The 26477-nt window shown below is 47.4% G+C and overlaps 1 protein-coding gene across 6 annotated transcripts in view; it reads left to right on the top strand.

Annotated features, from left to right (window-relative positions):
* The first annotated feature begins 1831 nt into the window (after window positions 1–1831).
* Rnf157 (ring finger protein 157) overlaps window positions 1832–26477 on the top strand; it is a 67897-nt gene continuing 43251 nt past the window's right edge. For 2 of the 6 annotated variants that reach the window (XM_039087475.2, XM_063269860.1), the window contains exons 1-2: window positions 1834–2206; window positions 19537–19655. In XM_039087475.2, coding sequence (XP_038943403.1) covers window positions 2119–2206; window positions 19537–19655 — 207 coding nt within the window. In that variant the 5' untranslated portion in view covers window positions 1834–2118. Of the gene's footprint in view, window positions 2207–19536; window positions 19656–26477 lie in introns of all 6 variants that reach the window. The other 4 variants (XM_039087474.2, XM_039087472.2, XM_039087476.2 and 1 more) reach the window with 4 other exon arrangements.

The following is a 26477-nucleotide window of genomic DNA, read 5'->3' as shown; positions in this document are numbered from 1 at the left end:
GGGGGGGGGGCTGCAGGGAGAGCTCCAAACTCAGTCAGGGAGCCCTGGGACCTGGATTCAGGTGTCTGGAGCAGAGACTTGGCCCTACAATATCTCCCAATATAAATGATATGAATACAGTTCCTGTTGTCCAGGGGAACCTTGGAGGAAACCAAGGCATTTTTTTCTTTTTTTTTTTTTTGGTTCTTTTTTTCGGAGCTGGGGACCGAACCCAGGGCCTTGCGCTTCCTAGGCAAGCGCTCTACCACTGAGCTAAATCCCCAACCCCGGCATTTTTTTCTTAAGTAACTTTAACACAGAGCCAGTTAAATTCAGGTGAATAAAAATTCAAAATACGCTTCGGAGGCAGAGGCAGGAGAATGGGAAATTCAAGGCCACATCAGTTACAAAAAGTTCTGGGTCAGCATGAGCCACATGAGATTTGGTCTCCAGAGATGGGAGGAGAGGGGCAGGGTAAAGAAAGGTGCCAGGGGCTGGGGATTTAGCTCAGTGGTAGAGCGCTTACCTAGGAAGCACAAGGCCCTGGGTTCGGTCCCCAGCTCCGAAAAAAAAAAAAAAAGAAAAAAAAGAAAGGTGCCTACCAAGCCTGAGGAACTGCAGTATGTCCCCAGAATCCACAGTTGAAGGAGAGAAAAGACTTCTGGAAGTTGTCCTTTGAACTCTGAAATTACCTGGTGATACAACACACAAATAAAATGCTAACAACAAAAAACTTAAACTACACCCCCTGCAAAACTCATACACACACACACACACACACACACACACACACACACACACAGAGAGAGAGAGAGAGAGAGAGAGAGAGAGAGAGAGAGAGAGAGATATCTATAAAACAGTTTCACAAACCTTAACAAGGGAATCAGTCACCCCAAATTACTCTGTATGGTGTTAAAAGTTGATGTCATGTTGGAACATTTCAGATTCTTGCTGAGCAGTCCCTGCTCCAGAGAAACAAAAACAAAAACAAAAAACCCAAAACCTCATCGTACCCACAAATACAGAAATGTCTGTAATTAACTGAGTGATGACGTCTTCCGCCTGCCTGTGTGTGTGTGTGTGTGTGTGTGTGTGTGTGTGTGTGTGTGTGTGTGTGTGTGTGTGTGTGTGTGTGTGTGTAGGGAAGCCCCAGGTCTGCCCTACCGGATCCCCTTTTGATTCAATCCTTTTTATTCGAGGACTCCTCACTGATAAGTCACACAAGGCTCTTTCTAGTGGCTCCAGAGAAGAGTTCATAAGGGACAGGCTCAAAGTGACTATCTTGAGTTGATGCCTACCAATCCGAACCCTAAAGGCTACGGGAGCTGTCCAGGAAGGGAGGGTACAAACGGCGTTTACGGAGGGATGGCCACATCTTAAGAGCATCATCCCAGCATCCCTATGCTATCTTGCTGACACCTGGGACCTGAGGTTGGCAAAGTACTTGGGGTTCAGGCGGTAGGGGCATGAGGGATGTGAATGCTCGCCGCTGGCCCCTGACCTCGACAGATGCGGAGGAGGTGGGGCTCTGGCTGCCAGGGCGGGGCGGCTCGCTGTGGGACTCAGGGACAAAGGCGCGCGAGCTCGAGGCAGGCCTCCCCGGAGCCGCGGGGGAGGCACACTCGGAGCGATAATCCCACCCGGACACTGCTCCAGCGTGGCGGGGACTACGCTTCTTCTGTCCGTCGCGGTCGGGGCTCTCAGCCGTGGCGGAGCAGCTGACGCTGAGCCCCGGGCCGCGTCCGCGCCGCAGCCTCCGCGCGAAGCTCGCGCCGCCGGCTCCCACCGCAGCTCGCTTCCCATTGGCTGGTCGGTCAGCGGGCGCTCCCGCCCCGCCGCCCCATTGGCTGAGGCCGCCGCGGTCCCCCCGCGCGCCTGCGGCCGCTGACATCACGCGGTCTGAGGCGGCGGCGCCCCCCGGCTCAGCCCCGCAGCCCCCTCAGGCAGAGGCGCCGCCGCGGTGTCCGGCGGAGGATGGTGCGCACCGTGCGGGCCGCTCCCCGCAGCCTCAGCCGCAGCAGCGCCTCAGCCGAGCGGGCCGCGGCGGACAGCCGACCCCCGCACCGGGCGTGCGACGGGCCGGCGCGCTGAGGCTCGGACGCCAGAGCCCGGGCGACGCCGCGATCCCTCGCAGCGGCCATGGGGGCCCTGACGAGCCGGCAGCACGCGGGCGTGGAGGAGGTGGACATCCCGTCCAATTCCGTGTACCGCTACCCGCCCAAGTCCGGTGAGGGCCGGGCGCGCGCCGCGGGCCGGGCGGAGGGGAGGCCGCGCGTCGGATGCTGCGGGCGGGCGACGCGGTGGCCCGGGCGACCGGGAGTCGGCCTCGGAGCGGGGGAGGTCTTCGGGATACAGGGCAGGGGTGCCCCCCATCCCTATCCCGGGCGACGCCGCGCAGAGGACCGCAAGGTGCCCGCGGGGTCACCGAGGTCACCGCTCGCGTCCTCGGTGATAATCTGCTCTGCGACAGGGATGCGCGCCGCCGGGGATGCGGCGTTGCAGTGGCTGCGGGTTGCAGAGGCATCCCTGACAGGCACTTGGACCAGGTGTTGTCCCTGGGCTGTCGCATCCTAGCCTCTGGGACAGTTAGGAGTGCGTTTCTGCGGGCGTGAGAAGTGGGGGCTGAGGGAGGACGAACTTGCTTATGCAGCCCTTAGCTTGTTCCGGAGGCTGTCAGAGGGGAGAAACTAAGTTAAAAGAGATGGGTGCGAATGTGACAAGAGTCACTTGGATTGCCCCTTTCCTGGTTTCTGTCAAGGGGATGGCTGGAGACCCGGGCAGAAGTGTTTTCTGTCACACACCGTCACTTGAAACGGTCCGTGCCTCTATCATCAGCATTTGCAGGAGAGTTTTGACAGCGGATGAGAAAGTAGTCCACTTGAGTGAGGATTGCCGCCGGAGCTGCTGGCGAATGACCCGACTACTTGTCCTTTGTCATTTTTTTTTTCCTTGCTGATCTCAGGACCCCTGGGACCCATGTCTACCACCTTCCTCTGGCTTGAGGATCTGATGTGGGTTTTGGTGGTGGCGTGGTGAGTGAGGTGTCAGAATTGGGCAGGATCCCGTTCTCCCTCTGGTAGAATAAAGACATGCTAATGAGTCGAGCTGATTTCTCAGCGGTACATCCAGTTTCTGCCAGGTGGAAGCTGGGACAATAAACCTGCCTCCCTGCGGAGTGAGTGCCAACAGCTCCCTTTCTCCCTGCTTGTGTGCCAGAGAATGAACCCTAGCAGAAAGGAGTGATGTCTGACGTTCAGCAGCGGGTTGTTAGTGTTTTTAATAAACCTCTTGCTAATTGTGACTCTATGGTTACTTTTATCTGTTAAAAAGTAGCACTCTGTGTGGTTACTTTTATCTTAGCGCCCTGAAGGCTGAAGCAAGATGGTTAAATGTAGGGTCAGCCTGGGCTACACATTGAAACTGTCTCAAACAAAATAAAACCAATACAACAACAGAGGGAGGCGGACCTAGCCTCCCTCGCCAGTGGTAGGATTACAAAAGCGAGCCAGGATACCCGACTTGCATTTTGTTTCTTAAGAACACAAATCTGAAGCCAGGTGTGGTGGTGCAGGCCTTTAATCCCAGTTCAAGGCCAGCCCGATCTACAAACCGAGTTCCAGTACAGCCAGGGCAATTATGGAAAAAAACAAAACCACAAAGCAGCAGTAGGTTCTCCCTCCTAAGTCCCTTAGCTTCTTATCGATCAGAATATGGATCTGTTTTGCTGAGCTTGGAGTTTGTGATAGAGTTGGCTGCCTCAGGAGAAGAGTTACCCTTCCTTCACGCATGGGGATCAGTGATGGTAGACATCAGAGAGCCTCTTCCCAACGGGTGGTAGGAGAAATACAAGGGGAATAATGGAACAAGCTAAACCTTTGGGGGTGGGGGGTGGAACCCGTTTTTGAGACCGGATCTCACACTGTAGGTCAGGTTGGCCTGAATCTCACCTTGTAGCGTAGGTGAGCCACACACCTGAAATAATCTTCCTGCCTTAGCCTCTTCCCAAAGGCAAGGATTACAAACATGAGCCTCCTTTCTTACTAACACATTCAGTGTTTAACAGTTCAAACCCATGCTCCCCACTCTGCCAATCTCTGAAATGATTTATCTAATTTTAACTCTCTTACCTATTTTTTTTTAACTGTTATTTTGAAACAGGGTCTCCTTTAGCACTGGCTGGCTTCTGACTGACTTTTGTAGCCAAGGATGACTTGAACTTCTGATCCCCTCAAGTACTGGGAGCATAGGAACTCACCATGAGGCTGAGTATATAATGCTTCAACCCAGGATTTCTTATATTCTAGGCAAACACACTTACCAGCTAAACTACACCCCAGCTAGGCGTGAAAGTGTTTGGTTTGGTTTTTAAAAACAGTCCTGTTGTGTCTTCCTGGTTGTCCTTAAGTTTTTGTTTCCTTTCTTCCCCCTTTTCCCTTCCTTTTGTTTAAATGGGGATTCATGTACCATGACTCGTTTGGCCCTAAACTTAAAAAAAAAAAATCTATTTTTTCCCCTTTGAGATAGGGTCTTACACATAATCCAGGCCGACCTTAAAACACGTGACGTAGCCAAGCAACGTTGAACCTCTGGTTCTCTCTTCCACCTCTCAAGTTCTTGAATCCCAGGCAAGTTCCATCAATCCTAGTTCTTCCATAAGTCTCTGTGCTAGGACTGCAGGGGTGAGCCACCATACCGTGATTTTAGACTAATATTTGTTTGATGGTGCTGGAGACTAAACCCAGGACTTCGTGCATGGTAGCTAGGTGTTCTTCCAACGAATTACACTGACGGACAGACAGCTTTAGTCCATTCCACTGAGTGTCCACTGTGTCCTGTTTGATGTCACACATCCCACATCCCTCACAGCGATATTTACACTAGTGTTAGGACAGGCTTTGGAAATTACCACCTAGGCAAGTTGACATCTATAATATAAACATGGTGGCTTGCTTTTTTTTTTTTTTTTTTTTTGGTTCTTTTTTTCGGAGCTGGGGACCGAACCCAGGGCCTTGTGCTTCCTAGGTAAGCGCTCTACCACTGAGCTAAATCCCCAGCCCCGGTGGCTTGCTCTTAAAAGAAGAATCTATTTGTGTGTGTGTGTGTGTGTGTGTGTGTGTGTGTGTGTGTGTGTGTGTGAATGCCTGTGGATGCAGCGGCATTGGACTCCTTGGAGCTGCTGTGGTAGGCATGAAGGCAGTTGTGAGCTACCCAGGGCGGGTGCTGGCACTGAAGTCGTGACCTCTGCAAGAGCAGTATGAGCTCTTGCCCCGCCTCGGGGCAAGTGACGAGGATTTGCACTTGGCTGTTTTAATTAGTCTTCCTAAGCTAGAATTTTTAGTGTTTGTAAGAATGCTGAAACACATTTTTAAAAAGTAATAACTATACAGTCTTTTTTTAAAAAAATCACTATTTAAAAATTACACTTCTTCCAAAAAGTTCATTGCTAATCATTTCGTGTCAGAGGAAGCTGTGTACATGAAGAAATAGAAGAGTGCAGAGTCAAGCAGGCCCTGTCTGTCCTGTTAGTGTGAACCCTGTTTAGTCTACGTCCGTTGGTGTTAATAGACCCCGAACCAGGAAAATAAAGTACAAAAGCTACTCGATTACATCAGTCGATTTGGACAACACATTTGCTAGAACCTCCATCCATCTGTGATTAAAAACCTTTAACCCGGGGTTGGGGATTTAGCTCAGTGGTAGAGCGCTTGCCTAGGAAGCGCAAGGCCCTGGGTTCGGTCCCCAGCTCCGAAAAAAAGAACAAAAAAAAAAAAAAAAAAACAAAAAAAACAAAAAAAAAAAACCAACAACAAAAACCTTTAACTCCAGCACTTGGGAGGTAGAAGCAGGCGGCTCTCTGTGGGTTCGAGGCCAGCCTGGTCTACACAGAGAGTGAGTTCTGGGACAGCCAGAGCTACACAGAGAAACCCTGTCTCTAAAAACTAAACAAAATAAAACCAACAATACTTGCCAAATCAGGCCTAGAAAGGAACTTCCTTAGGCTGATGAAGGACTTCCACAGGAAATAACACCAGGAATATGGTGATCCCGAGCACTTCCCTGCTAATATCAGAAGCAAGGAAAGAACACCTGCTTTTGACATACATTTTTCTTTTTTTCCAAGGCAGGGTTTCAGGCCTCCCACATTGGCCTTGAATTTACCATTTAGCTGAGGAAGACATTGAGCTCCTTGGCCTCCTGCACGCACGTGCACGAGCACACATGCACACACACCCCTTCAAGTACTAGAATTACAGGCCTGAGGGAGCAGATCCAGGGCTCTGTTCATATGAGAGATGGGCAGCTAGCATTCTACGAACTAGGATGCAGCCAGTGCCACACACACACCACCTGCCGCTTTTTGACAGAGTCGTCTGTAGCCCATGCTGGCCTGGGATGCAGCTGAAGATGACCTGGGATTGTTGATTTAAAAATAAATAGTTCGGGTTGGGGATTTAGCTCAGCAGTAGAGCACTTGCCTAACGAGTGCAAGGCCCTGGGTTCGGTCCCCAGCTCCGAAAAATAAATAAATTAAATAAATAAATAAATAAATAAATAAATAAATAAATAAATAGTTCGCATCGCTGTGAACGATGGCTCAGCAGTGAACAGCACTGTATGCATTTTCAAGGATCCTGTTCAATTCCCAGTACCTATACAGTGACTCACAACCATTAACTCCGTTCTCAGGGCAACCAGTACCCTCTTTCAGCCTCCTCAGGGACCAGGTATTCACGTGGCGTACAGATATGTGCAAGCCAAAGACCCATACACATTAAAAAATACTTTTCGGGGCTGGGGATTTAGCTCAGTGGTAGAGCGCTTACCTAGGAAGCGCAAGGCCCTGGGTTCGGTCCCCAGCTCCGGAAAAAAAAGAACCAAAAAAAAAAAAAAAAAAAAGGTTTTGAAAAGTTGTTTTTTGTTTTTTTTTTTGTGGTTCTTTTTTTTCCGGAGCTGGGGACCAAACCCAGGGCCTTGCGCTTCCTAGGTAAGCGCTCTACCACTGAGCTAAATCCCCAGCCCCTACTTTTCAAAACCTTAAAAACAACCACAGAGATAGAGAAATTAAGACAATATATGAGTGCTAGGAATATGGTTCAGTAGTAGAATGCTTGCCCGGGATACACAAGGAGGTCCTGAGTGTAATTTCTGGTGCTATTAAAAGAGAGTTCTTAAGACAAGTTGGAGGAATGGCTCAACAGTTAGGAACTTAGACTGCTCTCAGCAGAGGACGAAAATCAGTTCCCAGCACCCATACAGGGGTAGCTCCCAACCACCTGTAACCTCAGCTCCAGAGAATTTAACTCCGTCTTTTGCATTTATTCCTTGCATCTGCACTCATGTGCGCGCGCACACACACACACACACATACAGCATTTTTAAAAATTAAATCTTTAAAAGATACTTTAAAAGACAATATGGGGGGTTGGGGATTTAGCTCAGTGGTAGGGCGCTTGCCTAGCAAGTGCAAGGCCCTGGGTTCGGTCCCCAGCTCCGAAAAAAAAAGGAAAAAAAAAAAAAAAGACACTATGGTATCGGTGGATCAAAGGTATATTTTACATCAATGGCAGGAAAGTCTGAGCCTGGAATAAATACATTTGTTATCAATGGACTTCTTTTTTTTTTTTTTGAGAAAGTTTCATGTATTCATGTAGTCTGTACTGACTTTGAACTTCTCCTGATCTTTCCGCTGTACTTGTGAAGTATTGGGATTACTGACTTTATCAAAAACAGTTTGTGGGGAGGAATAAAATAGTGCCAGGATAGTTTTATACTAGCAGATAATATGGTGGACTTGACCCTCCATAAGCTGGAATGTAGCTCAGTGGCAGAGCACTTGGCTGTGTGTGAGAGCAGCAGGGGTGGAGAACTCAGATCCTTTTCTTGACATAGCCAAAAATTTGACTCAAAATGGATCATAATGTGAGAAGACAATCCAAAGAATGAAAAGAAACATTTTCAAGTCATACATACAGTAAAGGATTTTTATCTGGAATACACAAAGAACTTCTGTAATAGCGTGAAAGCCAGATTAACTGGACTTGGTAGCTCATACCTTTAATCCTGGCACTTGGGAGGCAGAGGCAGGCAGATCTCTGAGTTCCAGGGGCAGCTTGGTCTACAGAGTGATTTCCAGGACAGCCAAGGGTATACAGAGAAACCCTGCCTTGAAAAACAAAAACATCTGCACCCCGCAAAAACCAAAGAAAAAACTTTTATTAATGGGGGCTGGTGAGGTGGCTCAGCAGTTAAGAGCAGTGGCTGTTCTTCCAGAGGACCAAGGTTCAATTCCCAGCACCTACATGGCAGCTCAAGACTAACTCACACCCTCACATAGACATACAAGCATGCAAGATACCAATGCACATAAATAAAAACAATAAATTATTTAAAAAGGCAAAGTACTTTCTAGACATTTCTCAAAAAAAAAAAAAAAGACAATGGCTTAGAAGCACATGAAGAGAGAGAGAGAGAGAGAGAGAGAGAAAGAGAGAGAGAGAGAGAGAGTTTCTACCCTAGGTGTGGGCATGGACGCATGCCTATAATCTCAGTTCTCAGGAGGTTAATGCAAGAAGATTCTAAGCCTAGCCTGGGTTACAGAGATAGTCCTTCACCCTCCCAAAAGTAAACTACAATTAGACAGTAAGTCACACCCATCAAGATAGCTGTTAATTGAGAAACAAAATAGTAACAAGCATTGTTAAGGATGTGGACCAAGGGGTTGGGGATTTAGCTCAGTGGTAGCGCGCTTGCCTAGCAAGCGCAAGGCCCTGGGTTCAGTCCCCAGCTCCGGAAAAAAAGAAAAAAAAAAAAGAAAAAGGATGTGGACCAGATGGAAGCTCCGGAACTCTACCCACAAGACACGGTGGCTCTCACAGGAATCTATCTCAGCATTAAGTAAGAGGAACACTTCAATGTTGGAGGGTAGCCTGGGCTATGGCGTAAGTCAGCCTGGGCCAGTGTGAGATCTAGCATCAGAATCAGAAAAGAGAACCAGTTTTAAACAATCTCAGAATTTCTCAAGCGGTTAGTTACCATGTGACTCAGCAGTCAGACCATCCTTGTGTGTGCCCATCACCCAAAGGAGTACATTCACACGGCGTTTGCACAGATCACTTTCATAATAGCGAAAGGTAGAAATGACTCAGCCGACGAATGAACGGAACAACAGCGTGTAAGCACGGTACCCACACAAAGGAATATTCCCGGGCAGTGGGGGAGAGCAACGCCGATGCTTCAACATGGGCGACAACATAGACATGCTGAGTAAAGGGCCCGGGATTCAAGATGTCACACCGAATGCAGTCAACATGAAACGTCAGAAGAGAAAGAAATGCAGAGACAAAGTAGATTCACCAGAGGCTGAGGAGGGGAGAGAAGCATGACTGTTAATGTGTTTCTCTTAGGGTAGTAAGAATGTTCTAAAATTAGATAAGGGTGAATTGTACTCAGCCCCCAGTGCAGTACAAAACCCACGCCATTTACCTGAATGTGCACTCCGGCGCTCACATGCACGTACCCACACATGGACTCTCACATATATACATACATTGTGTGTGTGTGTGCATATGTATATTTTTTGAGATGAAGGCCCATATAGCTCAGGCTGGACTGGAACTTGCTATGTTGGTGAGGATATATCCTTTTGTATCATTTTTCCCCATAGAATATGTTCTTTCTTTTTCTTTTTTTTCTTTTTTTTTTTTTTCTTTTTTTTTGCTTGGAGTGTAGGTGTCAAAGCATGTGTGAGAGACTGGGCTAACTTGGAGTTTTAGAGAGTAGTCTTTTTTTTTTTTTTGGTTCTTTTTTTCAGAGCTGGGGACCGAACCCAGGGCCTTGCGCTTCCTAGGCAAGCGCTCTACCACTGAGCTAAATCCCCAACTCCATGTTCTTTCTTTTCTTTTCTTTTTTTTTCCGGAGCTGGGGACTGAACCCAGGGCCTTGCGCTTGCTAGGCAAGCACTCTACCACTGAGCTAAATCCCCAACCCCCATGTTCTTTCTTTTAATTATGATTTTACTTTGCTGTGCATTGATGTTTTGCCTGCACGTGTGTCTGTGTGAGGAGACACTGAAACTGAAGTTAGAGACAGTTGTGAGCTGTGAGTTGTGGGTACTAGGGAGTGAATGAACCCTCATCCTCTGGAAGAGTAGCCAGTACTGCTAGCTAGAGAGGGCTGAGCCATCTCTGCGGCCCCTGTGAGGATAGATCTCCCTTCCACTTCCTAAATGCTGGGATTATAAACGTGTCACTCTACCTGGGTTATACAGTTTAAATTAGGTGAATTATATACTAAGGAAGTTACCTTTCAAACCTAAAGCTAAAAGTTAAATATAAAAATCATAGCAGATATAGGAGAAAGTATTTGATTTGGATTATCCAGAAATCTAGGAATGACACCAAAAACACAATCCAGTGACATCTTTTTGTTGTCTCAATGCTGGGACTTGAACCCAGGGCCTTACAGATGCTAGGACCTGTGTTCTGCCACTCAGCTCTATCCTAGCTCTCAAAAGCCCAACCCACACAAGTGAAAATATAGAACTTAGGTTCCTTCAAAGAAAACAAAAAAAGCAAAGAAGAAAATAAAAGCAAAAGGTATTATGGGAGGCTGGTAATGGCACATGCCTTCAAACCCAGCACCTGGAAGGCAGAGACAGGTGGATCTGTGTGAGTTTGAGGCCAGCCTGGTCTACAAAGCTAGTTTCAGTACAGCCAGGACTACACAGAAACCCTGTCTCGAAAAACAAGGCAAAATAGCAAACAAACAAAAAGAAACCTGAGAAATGGCTTAGTGGATGAAAGCACGCAGTGCTCTTCCAGAGGACCCAAGTTCAATACCCAGCACTCACATCAGGCAGCTTACAACCGTCTCTAACTCAAGCTCCAGGGGATCCAATGGCCTCTGTGGACTCCAGCGCTCACATGTACATGCCCACAAATAGACTCTCATGTACACATCACTTACACTATTACAGAAAATCTTTAGAAAAAAAGACACTAGAGGTGGGTGCCTTTAATCCCAGCACTTGGGAGGCAGAGACAGGTAGACCTATTTGAGTTTGAGGTCAGGCTGGTCTGTAGTTCTAGTTCCAGGACAGCCAGGGCTATACAGAGAAAACTGATTTGAAAAACCAGAGAGAGGGGTGGGGGGAGGAAGAGGAGGAGGAGGTGGAGAGATGGTGAGATGGCTTAGTGGTTAAGAGCACTGACTGCTCTTCCAGAGGTCCTGAGTTCAAATCCCATCAACCACATGGTGGCTCACAACCATCTCCAATGGGGTTTGATGCCCTCTTCTGGTGTGTCTGAAGACAGCAGCAGTGTACTTCTATATAATAAATAAATCTTTAAAAAGAAAAAAAAAGAGGAGAAAGACGACTAGGATAAGGAAGAGGAGGACGACACTGGGCTAGAATGGCTCAGTGGTCAAGAGCTCAGCCTGCTCTTGCACAGGACCTCAGTTCCCAGCAGCTACAGCAGGAGGCTCACACCATCTGTAACTCTAGCTCCTGGGGAACCAACACTGGCCTCTGCAGCCACCCTCTCTCCCATGCACACACTTACACACATACATATAATTAAAGGTGACACGGAGGAGCTGAGAAGACAAGACAGAGAGAGATGTAATTACATGAGCCTGCAGTCATGGTCACTGAGAAGTATGGTGGAAATGTCCATGAGGAAACTGTCAGGCACACAGGAGCTTACCTGTAATCCCAGCATTTAGGAGGTGAAGACAAGAGGGTCAGGAGTTCAAGGCTATTCTTGTCTACATAGCAAGTTGGAGGAGGCTAGTCTGGATTACACATGACCCTGTCTCTTCCCTCTCTCCCCACCAAAACAAACACCTCAACATTAATGAGATGCCACCTTATACCCTTTAGGATGCATAAAATAAAGAAAGGCAGACATTATCAAATGTCGATGCAGAGAGATTAGAGCCCTTATGAATTGCTAAGGGAAAATGTAACGTGTTACAGCCAATTTGGAAAGAATTTAGCAGTCTTAAATTAACTTGTAAATGTTAAATATGGGTGGTCTTGATCACCATGACCACAAATCCAGTTGAGAACATTTTAGTCCTCCAAAATGCCCCACCATGCAATTAATTAATTCCCACCAGGCACAGTGGCAGACACCTTTGTCTTAACTCACTGGTCTGTTGTGAAGAGACACCATGGCAACTCTTACAAAAGAAAGCATTAACTATAGGGCTTGCTTTTAGTTTCAGAGGCTTGGTCCGTTATCATCATCGTGGTGGGAAGCAGGCAGATGTGGTGCTGGTACAGTAGTGGAGAAACCGCAAACAGGTCAAGATACTGGGCCTGGCATGGGCTTTTTTTTTCTTTTCTTTTCTTTTTTTTCGGAGCTGGGGACCAAACCCAGGGCCTTGCGGTTGCTAGGCAAGCGCTCTACCACTGAGCTAAATCCCCAACCCCAGGCATGGGCTTTTTAAACCTCACATTCTTGCTGACACACTTCCTCCAGCAAAGCCACGCCTAATCCTTCCAAAAACAGCCCACCGACTGATTGACTAAGGATTCAAATATATTAGCCTGTGGGGACCATTCTCATTTGAACTATCACAACCTGTAATTCCAGCTGAGGCAGGAGGATGGCTCCAATTTCTAGGCTAGTTTGGGGCACATTAGTAAGTACCAGGTCATTCAAGACTGTCTAGCAAGACCTGGTCCCAGAAAACAAAAACTCCCATGCCACCCCCAACACGACGTTACGCTCTGTCCCGTTCTCTGTCTATGTTTTCTTCTGTTCCTCACCTCATAAAAGCACAGTGGACAGCCTTGAGGCCGCCTCCTTTCACTGCGCTTGTTTGGAAAGTTTGGTCGTATTCTTTGGGATGTGTCAGAAGTTCGTTTCTGTAAGGCACTGAATATGTTGTGTTGAGGAACATATTTTAAAAATTTAAGAATTAGGGCTGGGAACGCAGCTCAATGATCCCCTAACATCTGTGGGGCCCTAAGTTGATTTCTCAGCATGGCAAAAATAATAAATGTTTAAAAAGGAAAAAAAAAACAAATGAAAAACTTACTGTGTTTTGCTTATCCATTTACTGATTAATGGATATTGGACTGTTCCAGTGTAACTTACTATTTAAAGCAAAAGTGCAGGACTAGAGAGCTGTCTCGCTGGTTAGGAGCTCCTACTGCCCTTCTGAGGGACCTGTGCCCTATTCCCAGTTCATGGGAAGTTTTCTTGGCAGTTTACAACTGTGTGCAACTCCATTTCAGGAGTTCCAATGCCTTGTTTTGGACCCTATGTGTACTAGGCACGTGTGTGGTGCACATACATACATGCAGGTATTCTTTTTTCTTTTTAATTTTTTTAAAGATTTATTTATTACATATAAGTACACTGTAGCTATCTTCAGACACATCAGAAAAGGGCATCAGATCTCAATACAGATGGTTGTGAGCCACCATGTTGTTGCTGGGATTTGAACTCAGGACCTCTGAAAGAGCAGTCAGTGCTCTTAACCACTGAGCCATCTCTCCAGCCCAAATGCAGGCATTCTTATGTAATAAAATGAATTTTTATATGTAAATTTAAAAAAATACAATGAGGGCTGGAGACATGGTTCAGTGGTTAAGAGCACTGACTGTCTGGGAAAAGGGGATATCATTTGAAATGTAAACAAAAAAATTCTAATTTAAAAAACAAAACAAACAAACAAAAAAAACCCACTGACTACACTTCTAGAGGTCCTGAAGTTCAATTTCCAACAACCACCTTGTGGCTCATAGTCATCTGCAATGGGTCTAATGCCCTCTTCTGCCGTGCAGGCATATAGAGCGCTCATATAGATTAAATAAATAAATCTTTAAAAATATACAATACTACGAACTTCTGCATGTTTTCTGAGTCTACATTTGTTTTCCTTTTGCATGTATCAATATGTGTGCAGTATGTGTGTACATGCAGATGCATGTGCGCTTTCTTGTGGGCATCAGATTGCTCCCCCACCTTGTGTTTTTTTTTTTTTTTTTTCTTTTCCCGGAGCTGGGGACCGAACCCAGGGCCTTGCGATTACTAGGCAAGCGCTCTACCACTGAGCTAAATCCCCAACCCCCCCCACCTTGGTTTTTGAAACAGGCTCTCTCACTGAACCTGAAACTTACCAGTTTAGCTGGGCTGGCCTGGTCCATGAGCTCCAGGGACTCACCTGCCTCTCCTTCCCGGTGCTGGGATTGCGAGCACGAGCCATGCCACTCTCCTCAGTTTTTTACATGGGTGCTGGGAATCAAACTCAGGTCCTCTGCTTTCGTGGAAAGTGCTTTACCCGTGTCTCCAGCTCATCCCTTCTCGTGCCCAACCTGTTCATGTCCGTTTGTCACCTCTGAGGCCTCATCATTAACTCTCCTTCTGTCTTGCTCATTTACTAAAACGAAGCCCATTTCTTGCGTGAGTAACAGCCACCCTCTTTCTTTGGGGGAGGGGTTGGGCTTTATTTATTCATTTTTCGATAAGGTTTTCAAAAATACAGACTTTAGCTTAAAACAAAGCTAGGTTTTATCCCGATGCTGGCATCTACCAGCTGTGTGGCCCAATTAAATTTATTGGGCTTCGTTGTTAAGCCACATTAAATAAAAAGTTATTTTTAAATACAGTTCCATTTATTGGAATAATCAAGTTTATAACTCCATTACTCCAGAAGTAAATAGTACAAGATTAATATTTTCCACTTGCAGGCAGGACATTTGTTTATGCTGTGACCTTAATTAGGGAAAAATATGCAAAGAGAGGCTCCCCAGCAAGAGCCATTAGCATGAGATAGCCACTGCTAAAATCTAAAATTATGTGCATGTCTGTCCTATACAAAATAAAGTTTTTATGACTTGAAAATTCAAAGGTTTGGGTTTGGAATTTTGCCACAGTAAGTAAATTACTCACCCTTTCTTGGGTCTAAACCTGTGGAGATGTGTTTTTCTCTTTGGCATGCTACATAGTAATTATGTGTTGAAAACATCTGTGGTCTAAATTTTCTATCTAGGTTCAGAAGTCAGGTTTTTGTCTGTAGAATTATAAAGGGCAGTGCAGTCTTCAGTTCTGTTTCATTTCCTGTTTTATTCTGGGCAGGGGACTGTGTTCCTCCACCAGATAAGCAAAATACAAGATTGCAGTTTGGTGTAGAAAACAGAATGTTTCTGAGACTAAAGGTTCTGATTTACAGCCCTTGTTTGCCTCTGCCAGAAGGGAAACGTCCCTGTGCTTTATCAGGGTGAGCACTTTATCATTTCAGCCATTGTCCCTCTTTTCCACAGTGCAGAACAGGAAAAGGAAAAGCCAGACAGGTTTGTGCCCTGAGGCTGCAGGCCCTGGCCTCTCTTCCGTGGGTCTGTGTGTCCGTACAGCTGAGATGTGTGCTTGGATTCCTGAGGAGTAGGCTGCTCTCCTCCTCCACTGCTCCTCACCACTCTCAGGTTGTTGATGGAGTTGAGTTTGGGACAGGGATTAGGGTTTGTACCTTGTCTGTCTTCGCTCCGGCTGCTTCTCAGCCATGGTCTTTCTTCAATCCCTGAGGTCTTTGCTCCACAGGGCCCTTACAGGGCAGAAGGCAGAGGCGCTGCAAGCCTTGCAGATAGCATTGAACTCCATCTTTGCTTGACGGGAATCTCCATAAATGATTTGTTTTTCAAGACAGGGTTTCTCTGTTCAGCCCTGGTTGTCCTGGAACTCACTCTGTAGACCAGGTTGACCTCGAACTGACAAAAATCCGCCTACTTCTGTGTTAGGATTAAAGGCCTGCATGCCCCACCACACCCCTCGAAAATCCTTAATTTAGTCTGTGTGTTATTGGCACTGATTTTAAATTTTGTGTATCAAAATTTGATTTGAGGGTAGGAAGAGGGCAGGCTGTCCTTGTGCTCTTGGACATGGTGATCCTCCTGACGGAGCTTCCTGTGTATCTGGGACTACAGGCACACACTGCTGTGCTCCATAGTTTGGCGGGGTTTTGTTTTGTTTTTGTTTTTTAATGGAATTTCAATGTAGGCTGACATGGCCTTGAACTGACAGTCCATCTTCCTCTGTCTTCTGGGTGTTGGAATTACAGGTCGGTACCACTGCATCAGGCAGCCCTTTTTTTTTTTTTAGACTTATTCATTTACTTAGTATATATGAGTACACTGTAGCTTTCCTCAGACACACCAGAAGAGGGCATCAGATCCTGTTACAGATGGTTGTGAGCCACCATGTGGTTGCTGGGAATTGAACTCAGGACCTCTGGAAGAGCAGCCAGTGCTCTTAACCACTGAGCCATCTCTCCATCCCAAGCCCTTGATTTTAATACAAGACAAAAACCACATTTAGCTTTCTGTATCTTTTTGAGACAGCTTCTCTCTCTATAGCCATGGCTGGCCGGGAACTCCCTATAACAGAAATCCAACTGTTTCTGCCGCCCGAGTATTGGGATTAAAGGCATGCCATAACCATCCTCAGCTCCTTCCTTCTTATAAAATTTGGTGAAGTTGGCCAAGCATGGTGGCAGAGACCTGAGATTGCAGCATGTAGGAGGTAGAGGCAGAAGAACCAGCAGTTCAAGGCCACCCCCAGCTACCTAATGACTTTGAGGTCAGCCTGTCACATGAGAGCCTGTCTTAAAAGAAAGAAAGGCAAAATGCATTTCTAGTAGAACGCTGCCACCTGCTTACTCTGGTGCCTCTGTTCATCAGAGCTCCTGGCTGGCTGGGTTAGATCACTGTCCTGGTAAACCCATCAATCATCAATCCAGTGACCTTCCACCCTACATTCTTGCCTGACTGCTGTCAGGTCCCACACTGAATTCATGCTGCACTGCTCTGGTTACCAAGATGGCTTCTTGACATTCCTTACTGGGACAAGCCATCCTTCATGCTAATAAATAACAAACAGCTTATCTTGTCTTGTGTTGGCAGTGCTGAGTCAGCCCAGAACGGTGCAGAGATGTTAGGCAAATGCTTTATCTCTGAACTATGTCTCTCAGCTTTTAGGTTAGTGTTCGTTGTTGTCGTTTTGTTGTTGTTGTTGTTGTTGTTGTTGTTGTTGTTGTTTAGGTTGTCTTTTGCTCTTGGTTGGTTTGGTTTGGTTATTTGAGGCTGGATCTCAGTATGTAGCCCAGGCTATATAACTATAGGCACACAACACCACAGCCAGCCAAATCTTTTTTTCCCCTAATTTCACCTAATGTCTAAGAAATATAATTCCTGATGTATAGGAAATACATCTCAGAGCCAACAGTAATGGCTCAGTTCATTTGAGAAGACTGCTTTCTACTGAAGGCAACCAGGCTCCTCCCCCTATCAATTATGCGCTTGGAAAATAGGGCCAGCAAGTGTGCAGCGTGAATAATGAATGGGTAGGGATGCGTCCTGGGCTGCATTGCATGCTGCTGTGTTCTGGGTTCAGCAGGCTTGGGCACTGCTGCTCTTTGCAGATGTTTTCCTGATCTTTAAGAATGGCCTCACTCTTTGGTGAGCGATCTCAGTCACATGGTCAAATTTAGTAGATGTTTCTGGAGACTAGAAAGTAAGATCTGAGTGTTCAGTTCTGACAGCTGTCTTCTCCCTCTCCCTTCCTGTGGGTTCTCCGTAGCTGAAAGTGCTAAAACTCCGTTTTCCAGCGTTCTGAAAAGAATCTCAGAATCCCAGCTGGTGGGGGGTTTATATTTCCCCCGGCTGTATCACACACAGGCGTGGTGGTTTCGTAAGGTTTTTTGGCGTTAATTTGAGAGTCAAAGTATATGAGCACATTGACAACATTTTCCAAGGTATGAGTCCTTTCCTTGGAGAGTCTACCCTCGGGTCGGATTAGAGACATTCGAGGGTACAGGATGTGGTGCAACATGCCTGTAATCTTAGCACTTGGGAAGTAGAGGCAGGAGTTCAAGGCTAACCTCAGCTACTTAACCAAGTTTGAAGCCAGCCTAGGCTACATGAGACCCTGTCTCAAAAACAACCCAAAACCAAGCAAACAAACCAATGAACCAAGAAATTTTGAATAAGAGAAATTTGTGTCCCGATCAAAGTAAAAATAAGCCACTAGATAAGTGGTTCTCAACCTTTCTAATGCTGTAACCTTTAATACAGTTCTTCATGTTCTGAAGCCCCAACCATAACATTTTCATTGCTACCTCATAGCTGTAATATTCCTACTGTTATTAATCGCAGTGTAAATATCTGATATACAAGATGCTTAGACAACTCCAGTGGGAGAAAGGTCAGTCAGCCAGGAATGAGTCGGGAACCCACGAGTTGAGAACCCTCACACTAGGCTTGCCAGTGTCCCTAAGTTTCTTGGTGACTGGTGAGATGATCTCACTTTGTAGCCCAGGCTGGCCTTGGATCCTTAGTCTTCCCAGTGCTAGGATCGCAGGTACACACACCATTGTGCTGGCCGCCTTCCTTGTTCACAGCAAGTCAGTGAGGAGAGCCTGCAGTGGAAGGTTACAGAGGATGGACGTGCACGAGGCCGGGGTGGAGACTGTGTTGGTGTGAGCTGCTACATTAAAACTCCAGGAAAGGGGCTGGGGATTTAGCTCAGTGGTAGAGCGCTTGCCTAGGAAGCGCAAGGCCCAGGGTTCGGTCCCCAGCTCCAAAAAAAAGAAAAGAAGAAAAAAAAAAAAAAAAACTCCAGGAAAGATGGTGCACGTGCATAACTAACACTGATACCCGTAGTTAAGAATCCAAGTGTTCAGGAACCACCTCAGGGTGAGGTGAAAACATGGGGACCGAGCTGAGCCTGGTAGCATATGCCTATAATCCTAGCACTCAGGAGGCTGAGGCAGGAAGACCATGAGTTCCAGGCCTGCGAGAGCTTCACAAAGTCAAACTCTGTCCCACAAAACAAACAGGGGCTTGTGGCAGCAGTGCATGCTTTTAAGTCCCAGCACTTAGGAGGCATGTGCAGGCAGATCTCTGTGAGTTCAAGACTAGCCTGGTCTACATAGCGAGCTCTAGGCCCTCATGGACGACACAGATGAGACCCTGTCTCAGAAAACAAAAATACAAACCAAGCAGGGTGAGGGGAGATGGCCCAGTTGCTACGTGAGCATGAGGACCCTTGTGAAAAACTGAGTGCAGTCCGTTTGCAGACCCAGCCATGGAGAGGGGGAAACAGGCGACTCTCTGGGCTTACAGGCAAGCCAGCTTAGTGTAGTTGGTGAGGTGCAGGTCCCATTGATACTGACCTCTGGCACGTGCGTGAACACACACACACACACACACACACACACACACACACACACACACACACACACACAGTGAATAGAGTAGCAAAATACAAATAGGTTCATCAGTGGCAGTTCGTGGACTTTTTCTTGGACTTTTTCTTGGCTTTTGGTTAACGGTATTTTAGGTCAGGATAAGGACTCAAGCTCGTTACAAGAACAGAAGTAGCCTCTTTGTTGTTTCTGGTTGTCGGATGAGGTTTTGCTGATTTTGTGCCAGAGTCTCAAATCAGAAGAAATGTATCCGATTCTTTGTTGGGAGCCCTCACCTCTTCTTTTCTTACAGCGTTCTCCCCTCCGTCCAGACTCATGTCTGATTCTTTGTCTGTCACTTTCCAGGCAGCTATTTTGCCAGCCACTTCATCATGGGAGGAGAGAAGTTTGACTGCACACATCCGGAGGGCTACCTGTTTGGCGAGAACAGCGACTTGAACTTCCTGGGAAACAGGCCAGTCTCGGTAAGGTGTAATCTTTTTACTGGCTGTGGGCCTGGAGTGACCAGTTCAAGCAGCCCTGTTAAAAGCAAGGTTGTTGGTGTGGCAGGGCCCTAGGGATCAGCTGTCTTGATACTGCAAGGCTGGGGGAGCTTGGAGCTTTCCTGAGGAGCCACACTTCTCCTAAGGGCACCTCCTAAACAACCCTGACCAGCAAATGCCAGAACTTTGCTGTTTTTACTGCTGTGTGCTAGGCCTAGCACAAAGCCTGGAACAAAACAAAAATCCTTAGTAAATATTTGTTGAGTGAATGAATGAAGTATCCCTGGCTTTGGAGTTGTACACAGTCATGCCAGCACTTGGGAGGCTGAGGCAAGAGGATTGCAAGAATTCAAAGCGATCTTAGGCTACTGAGTCCACTCTTAGGCTCTATAAACTTTTAATGCACCAGCTTGAGGCTTTAAAAGCAGCGCCAGATGGCTCTTGAGGGGTCTGTGTGCAGACAAAGGCCCAGGCACTGTTGTCCGCATGGAGATCTACCCGAGCAGTGCCTTCTGAATGATAGAACAGTGCTACATCTCCAAGCCTCAGAGGACCACTTTACTGTATTGGCTTTGAGATAGGGCCTCTATTATGTAGCTCTCACTGTCCTGGAATCTGTTATGTAGACTAAGTCGGTCTTGAACTCACAGAGCACTACCTGCCTTTGCCTCCTCCATGCTGGGGTTAGAGGTGTGGACTACCATGCCAAGTTTATTATAGTTTATTTATTTAATCGTTTCACTTGGTCCGACAGACTGTCCTGGAACTCACTCTGTGGTCTAGAACTCAAGGCAGCCTTCCTGCCTGGGCTTCCTGAATGCAGGATTGCAAGCCAGAGCCATGGTGTCCCAGGACCTGCTGTCACTGTCATTTCATGTGAGACCTGCAGTTCTGAAAGACGAGTGGTGGTGGAGGCTGTCGTATACAGACCGTGTGCCTGGTCCAGGGCTCTTTCCAGTGTTTTACATGAAAATTTCTCCCTGTCTTACAAGTAGATCTGCCTTGCTGGAAATCAGTTTTTGCCTCTTGCTGCCTCTGAAAACTATCCTCACAAAACTATCACATTAGTGGGGCAGATAGAACATGCAACAGGAAACGTTAGATAAGAGAGAAGACCTGGAGTGACTGGGTTCTGCGGGAATTGAGAGTGGGAGGGAGTGCTTTGGGCGATTGCTTGGGTGCTGTACTGACTTGGGTGGGGCTTTGGGAACTGACTGTTGATTGGGCTGGTGGGAAAGGGCTTTCACTGGAGAGAGGCCCCCCCCCCCCGGGTGTCAGTCTAAAAGCACCCTGTGTTTGTAAACTTGGCAAACGGTCACTGAGCAACTACCTTGTGCCAGTTCTGTGGTAGATGCTGTGGACACAGGGCTGAAGGGACCCAGTTAGTTCCTCTTGTAACAAATAAGCCTGTGGCAAAACAAGAGGAGCGAGCAGAGTGGGCTGTGTTGCCTGAGAGGCTGTCACCCCATAGGCTGGGGAAGGACCCCTCTTCTAACACAGCACACTGTAGTACTATTTTCTAAGTAAAGGTGCAGGGAATCTCTCACCACACACAGTGCTGAGTTCTGTCACGTCAAGATCAGTGTGGGCCAAATGTTAAGTTCTAAGCCAGTCTGTGCTCCAGAAGAAATCACACACGCACATGCGTGCACACACAGACAGACAGACAGACAGACACACACACACACACAGATGCACATGTACATGTGCACACATACACATACATTCACACACATGCACGCACACATGTGAACATACACACCTACATACGCTCCAAATCAGATTATGCCAAACAATATTTATCAAATGTCTGTCCGTCTTGATTTTGCTCCTCCTTCTGCCTTAGCCGTTAGCATGAGGAGTGTCCTGTCTCCAAGCCAAGTGAGGCCCTTCCTCATTCACGAAGGCAGCTTTGAAAATGGGCTGGGTGTCCACATCTGCTTCTTCCTTTTCTCCTCTAGTGTGAGGGGTGTGTGTGTGTGTGTGTGTGTGTATAAATGGCCTCTTTGGCCTGTAGAGATGACTTGAAGTCAAGCAAAGCTTCTTTCACACAGGTGTATACTCACGACAGCACACTCTCCCCAAGGGAGTCACCTCGTTTACGTCTGTGGTGAGGACACTGCATGCCTGAGCTCTTCCTGAATTACTAGGTAGCAGTCTTGACCTTAGCAGTCTCCCCGCCCCCACCCCTAGAGGAGTATTGATGGTACTGTTCCTGTCAGTATGTTTCTGTAGCGGTCGTCATGTCTGTAGTGCTGAACAGAATTTCTTTTTAATCGTTCTAAATTAGGTATAGAGTTTCTTGCCTGTAATGTGGGACTTCAGAGGCTGAGATGGGAGGGGGCAAGTTTGAGGCCAGTTGGGTTACATGAAGACATTTTCAAAAAACCAAAACAGACCAGCTGTGGTGGCTCGTTTCTATAACTCCACCACTTGGGCCCAGTGATGGTGGCACCTTTAATCCTAGCACTCAGGAGGCAGAGGCAAGAGGATGTCTGTGAGTTCAAATTCTAGCCTGGTTTATAGAGTTCCAGGACAGCCAGGGCTACATAAGAAATCCTCTCTTGAAAAGCAAATAGCTCCAGCACTTGGGATGTTGAGGCAGGAGCATCATTGATTGGCCAGACTGGGCTACAATATGAGACACGGTCTCTAAAATAAAAAGCAGTGTACAGGACGAGTGCGGCATGTATCCCCTTTCTCTCTCTCCACGTGTACTGAACCCTTCCTATCCTGGTTGTCTTGAGCAGCGTGTGTTGTCCAGCCCAGTGAGAAAGGCGTCGTTCAGCAGGTGCCCAGGGCCACAGAGTCTAACACTGCCGAGCTCCAGAGGAGCCAGTCAGAGTCTGAACTCCCTGTCTGCTTCGGAGCCTCAGCACTGCTGTTTAGTCATGGGTCAGGCATACCCAGCCTTCCACGTCCTGGCCATGGACCAACCCTCTGTGTGATAGGGTCACCAAGAGCGCTTGTAGGTTTGTTGGAGATCTAAAGGGCTCACGAATTGCTGTGCCGTCCCGGAGCATTCCCTCAGAGAGTAGCAAGTGCTATGTAATTCCATCCGCTGAGCTGACCTGGCCTTGCCAAGATGCTCTTTAGGTTTGATCAGGGGACGTCCTGAAACTGAGAGTAGACACGGGGCTTTAGTTCTATGGAACAGACTTGACTCTCAAGTGACAGAGCTGGGTGTCTGCTTGTGAGCATCAGGTTACAGAGCAGAGAAGATGGCCTTTTAAAGCCACCCAGCAGCAGAGGGCAAGAACCACTCCTCTTTCCAGAGAGTGGGAGGGGAAGAACGACAGGCAGAGAAATGTATTGAAATGAATTGCCATATTAAAATATAAATGCCACAGACTTCCTGGCTCCTAGGGTCTGTAGGACTTAACAGCTATTTCCTGTCCTTTCCAAGTGGGCAGCTGAGAAGCCTTCCTTCCCTTCCTTTGCTGGAGCACTAGGGACCTCCCACCCAGCAAACTTCATCTGGGCAAATGTTAACCAGCTCTTAGGGCTTGATTTGAATGAATGAGAGTACATATGTCCAGAAGAGTGCCGGAAGAGGGTGGGAGTCAGGATTTAAAGTCTTATTTTTATCTTGCCACCAACCTTTGTGACCTTGGAAGGTCTCAGATTACCCACTTATAAAATGGGGATGGTTCTGACTTTAGAGGAGCGAGTACTTGGACGATGCCTCCAGATTGCTGGATGAGAAACCGCCTGGAACAGTGACAGCTGAATTTGCCAACCTTTCCTCAGTTATGTCTTCAGCTGCTGCTCAGTGTGGGCGGGTGGACCGTCCACTGTGTCTTTATTGTTTATTGGCTTGTTTTACAGTGCCACATGTCAGACATACAGCCTCATGGGTGGGAAGCGTCACCCGCCGTTGCTGCACCCTCACTTAGCATGTACATTGGGGTCAAGGCACTGGCTGGGTTGTTTGGTTTTTTTTGTTTTTGGTCTGTTGTTTGATTTTGGTAGTATTTTCCTGTGTAGCACAGACTGGCTCCAAACTCAAGATCTTCTTGCAGTTTCTCCAAAGAGCTGGGGTTATAAGTGTACACCCCTTTGCCAGTTTCTTCAGTGCTGTATTAAGCGATGCACTGGGCTTCTGAAGGCCTCTAGGAACCACGGAGGAGAAATGCAGAGTAAAGACCATCCCGGGCCTGCAAAATGTGGGCAGAGCAGCTACTGGCCTTTGTCCCCTTGTTTGCAGTTGGTTTGCTGAGGAAAACCGGTAAAGCTCTAAGTTACCGAACTGTCGTTTCTGCAGTGCTGTTGTTCTCTCTGCTTGTAGCCAGAAGTCCTCCTAACATTCTTCCTGTTCAGGGGAAATCTGCTGCATTTTAGCCAGTCCTGACAGTTCCCATCATGCTGTGCTTTCTGAAGTGATGTGTTCACGCCTTGCCCCTCATACTCTCTGCAGCAAGGCCACCAAGAACTAAGGAGCACGTGTGTGCTTTACTTCCCTCTCTGCTAGAGAGTGCCAAGAGTTGTCCGGAATGCAGCGTCCGCAATTGTGTGCTCCTACTAGCACGTGTGCAGGTGAATGCATCCCAGTATGCAGGGCTGGAGCCTGGGGTCATGCACTGCCAAGTATTCTACCCCTGAGCTGCACCTCCAGGACAGGAGCGGGCTTATGTAGCAGACAGTCTCAGGTAGCCCAGGCTATGTAACAGGACAAGAGCAGGCTTATCAGCTCCGAAAAAAAGAAAAAAAAAAAGAGCAGGCTTATCTAGCAGACAGTCTCAGGTAGCCCAGGCTATGTACCAGCGGCCTTGAACTCTGATCCTTGCCTCTGTCTTTCTTTTCGTAAGTGATTTTTCTTTTAAAAAAATTTTTAGTGCTTTATTTATTTTTAATGTATGTGCTTTAGTGTTTTGCCTGCATGTATGTCTTCATGAGGGTGCCAGGTCCCCTGGAGTTGCTGACCATTATGAGCTGTCATGTGGGTGCTGGGAATTGAACCCAGGACCTCTGGAAGAGCAGCCGATGCTCTTAACTGCTGAGCCATCTCTCCAGCCCTGCCTCTGTCTTTCAAGTGCTGGTTTTTAGAAGTGCCATCATGCTCAGTAGAGACAAGGTTTCTTCCTTTCTTCTTAATTTTTTTTTCTGCCTTCGTGCCACACACACGTATGAAGGTGAAGGACAGTTTTCAGGTTTTGTTCTCTCCTTCCACTGTGAGTCCCAGGGATCAGGTTCTGGTCACCAGGCCTGTACCTGTACCTGTACCTGTACTGTACCTGTACCGTACCTGTACCTGTACTTGTACCTACCTGTACCTGTACCTGTACCTACCTGTACCTGTACCTGTACCCCTGTACCCCTGTACCCCTGTACCCCTGTACCCCTGTACCCCTGTACCCCTGTACCCCTGTACCCCTGTACCCCTGTACCCCTGTACCTGTACCTGTACCTGTGGTCTTGCTGTGGTGCCCAGGCTGCTCTTTCACTTCTGAACTCAAGTGGCTCACTCCTGCCTCCAGATTCTAACCAGCTGAAATGATTGGATTTTACCCCAGTGCCCATCTCAGGCCAGGCTGTTGACAGCAATGTACTTGTGTATTAACTTGTGAAGAAGGGCTTTGCACGTAGTGACCCTGGGAGTGAGGTCAGGAGGCAGGGAGAGAGAAAGAGGAGTTTTCAGTCAGCATCACTGCCGTTCGATATTCCTGCAGGAAGCAGGTCAAGTAACCAGCAGACTGTCGTCTCACTCTGATGTGCCGAGCTAGCGCTGTGGAGAGGAGACCGAGTGTGGCACAGAGAGTGGGAGTGTGTTTTCTAGAGCGAGGGCATCTGAGAGGCTTCGGTCTAGGGCTGAGCAGGATGTATGTCCCGGAAGGGAGAGCTGGGAAGCACTGGCCTGAGTTAGCAGTGGCAGGGAAGCCCAGAGCAGGAACAGTGCACTGCGGCTCCCAGCACAGTGCTGTAGGCTTGATTGTGGCTGCCACTTAGAGGGGACACCAAGAGCACAGTGGGCCGTCTGAAGGGCCGTGACTACCACACCAAGTGTGCTTTGCCTCTGACTGGCTCTACGAATAGATGAAGGAGATGGTTAGTCCCCAGGCCTCAGGAAGACAGGAAATACTTTATTTTATTATATCTTATTATTATTTTTTCAAGCCAGATGTGGTGACACTCAAATCCTAGACATGAGATGGAGATGTCTGGGTATATTTACTGGATGCCATGAACCGCAGATCCCCAGATTCACTGGGTTTCTGCAGTGGCTCCCGCCTATAATCCGGGTACACACAGAAGGCCGGAGCAGGAGGATTGCTGAGTTAAAGATGAGCGTGAACTACAGAATGAGACCTTGTTTCAAAAAAACATCGCTTTCTGCCTTCTCTGATCTTTTCCTTTTTTAACATTCATTTTATTATTTTTAATTATGCATATGTGTATGTCTGTGTGAGGGTATGCATGTGAGTGCAGATGCCCACGGAGACCAGAAGAGGGCATCAGCTAGAGTTACAGGCGCTGTGAGCTGCTTCATGTGTGTGCTCGAAGCCACTCAGGTCCTCTGGAAGAGCACTGAGCACTCTTCATTCCCAGTCTGTTCTTCTCTTAGGTTTTTACTGTCTGAGACAATAATTTCACAGTCATTACCCCCAGCCAACATCAGTCCTTTGCCCCTGTCTCTGGGCAAACCACTGATCTAGTGGCCTCATCCGCTCCCTCATTCTTTTACTGTTCTATCGAACCTCCCTGGGACTCTAGGCTGATGTTTGGCTTTAGAGATAGAAAGACATAAACTACAGCCCCTCCACAGGCAGCTAAGACATGACATGAGAGGGGTCAGACAGAAGCACC

Source organism: Rattus norvegicus, chromosome 10 (genome assembly GCF_036323735.1).
Source record: "Rattus norvegicus strain BN/NHsdMcwi chromosome 10, GRCr8, whole genome shotgun sequence".
Taxonomy (NCBI): domain Eukaryota; kingdom Metazoa; phylum Chordata; class Mammalia; order Rodentia; family Muridae; genus Rattus; species Rattus norvegicus.
The sequence above is the reverse complement of the archived record's forward strand: the minus strand, read 5'-3'. Positions and strand labels throughout refer to the sequence as shown.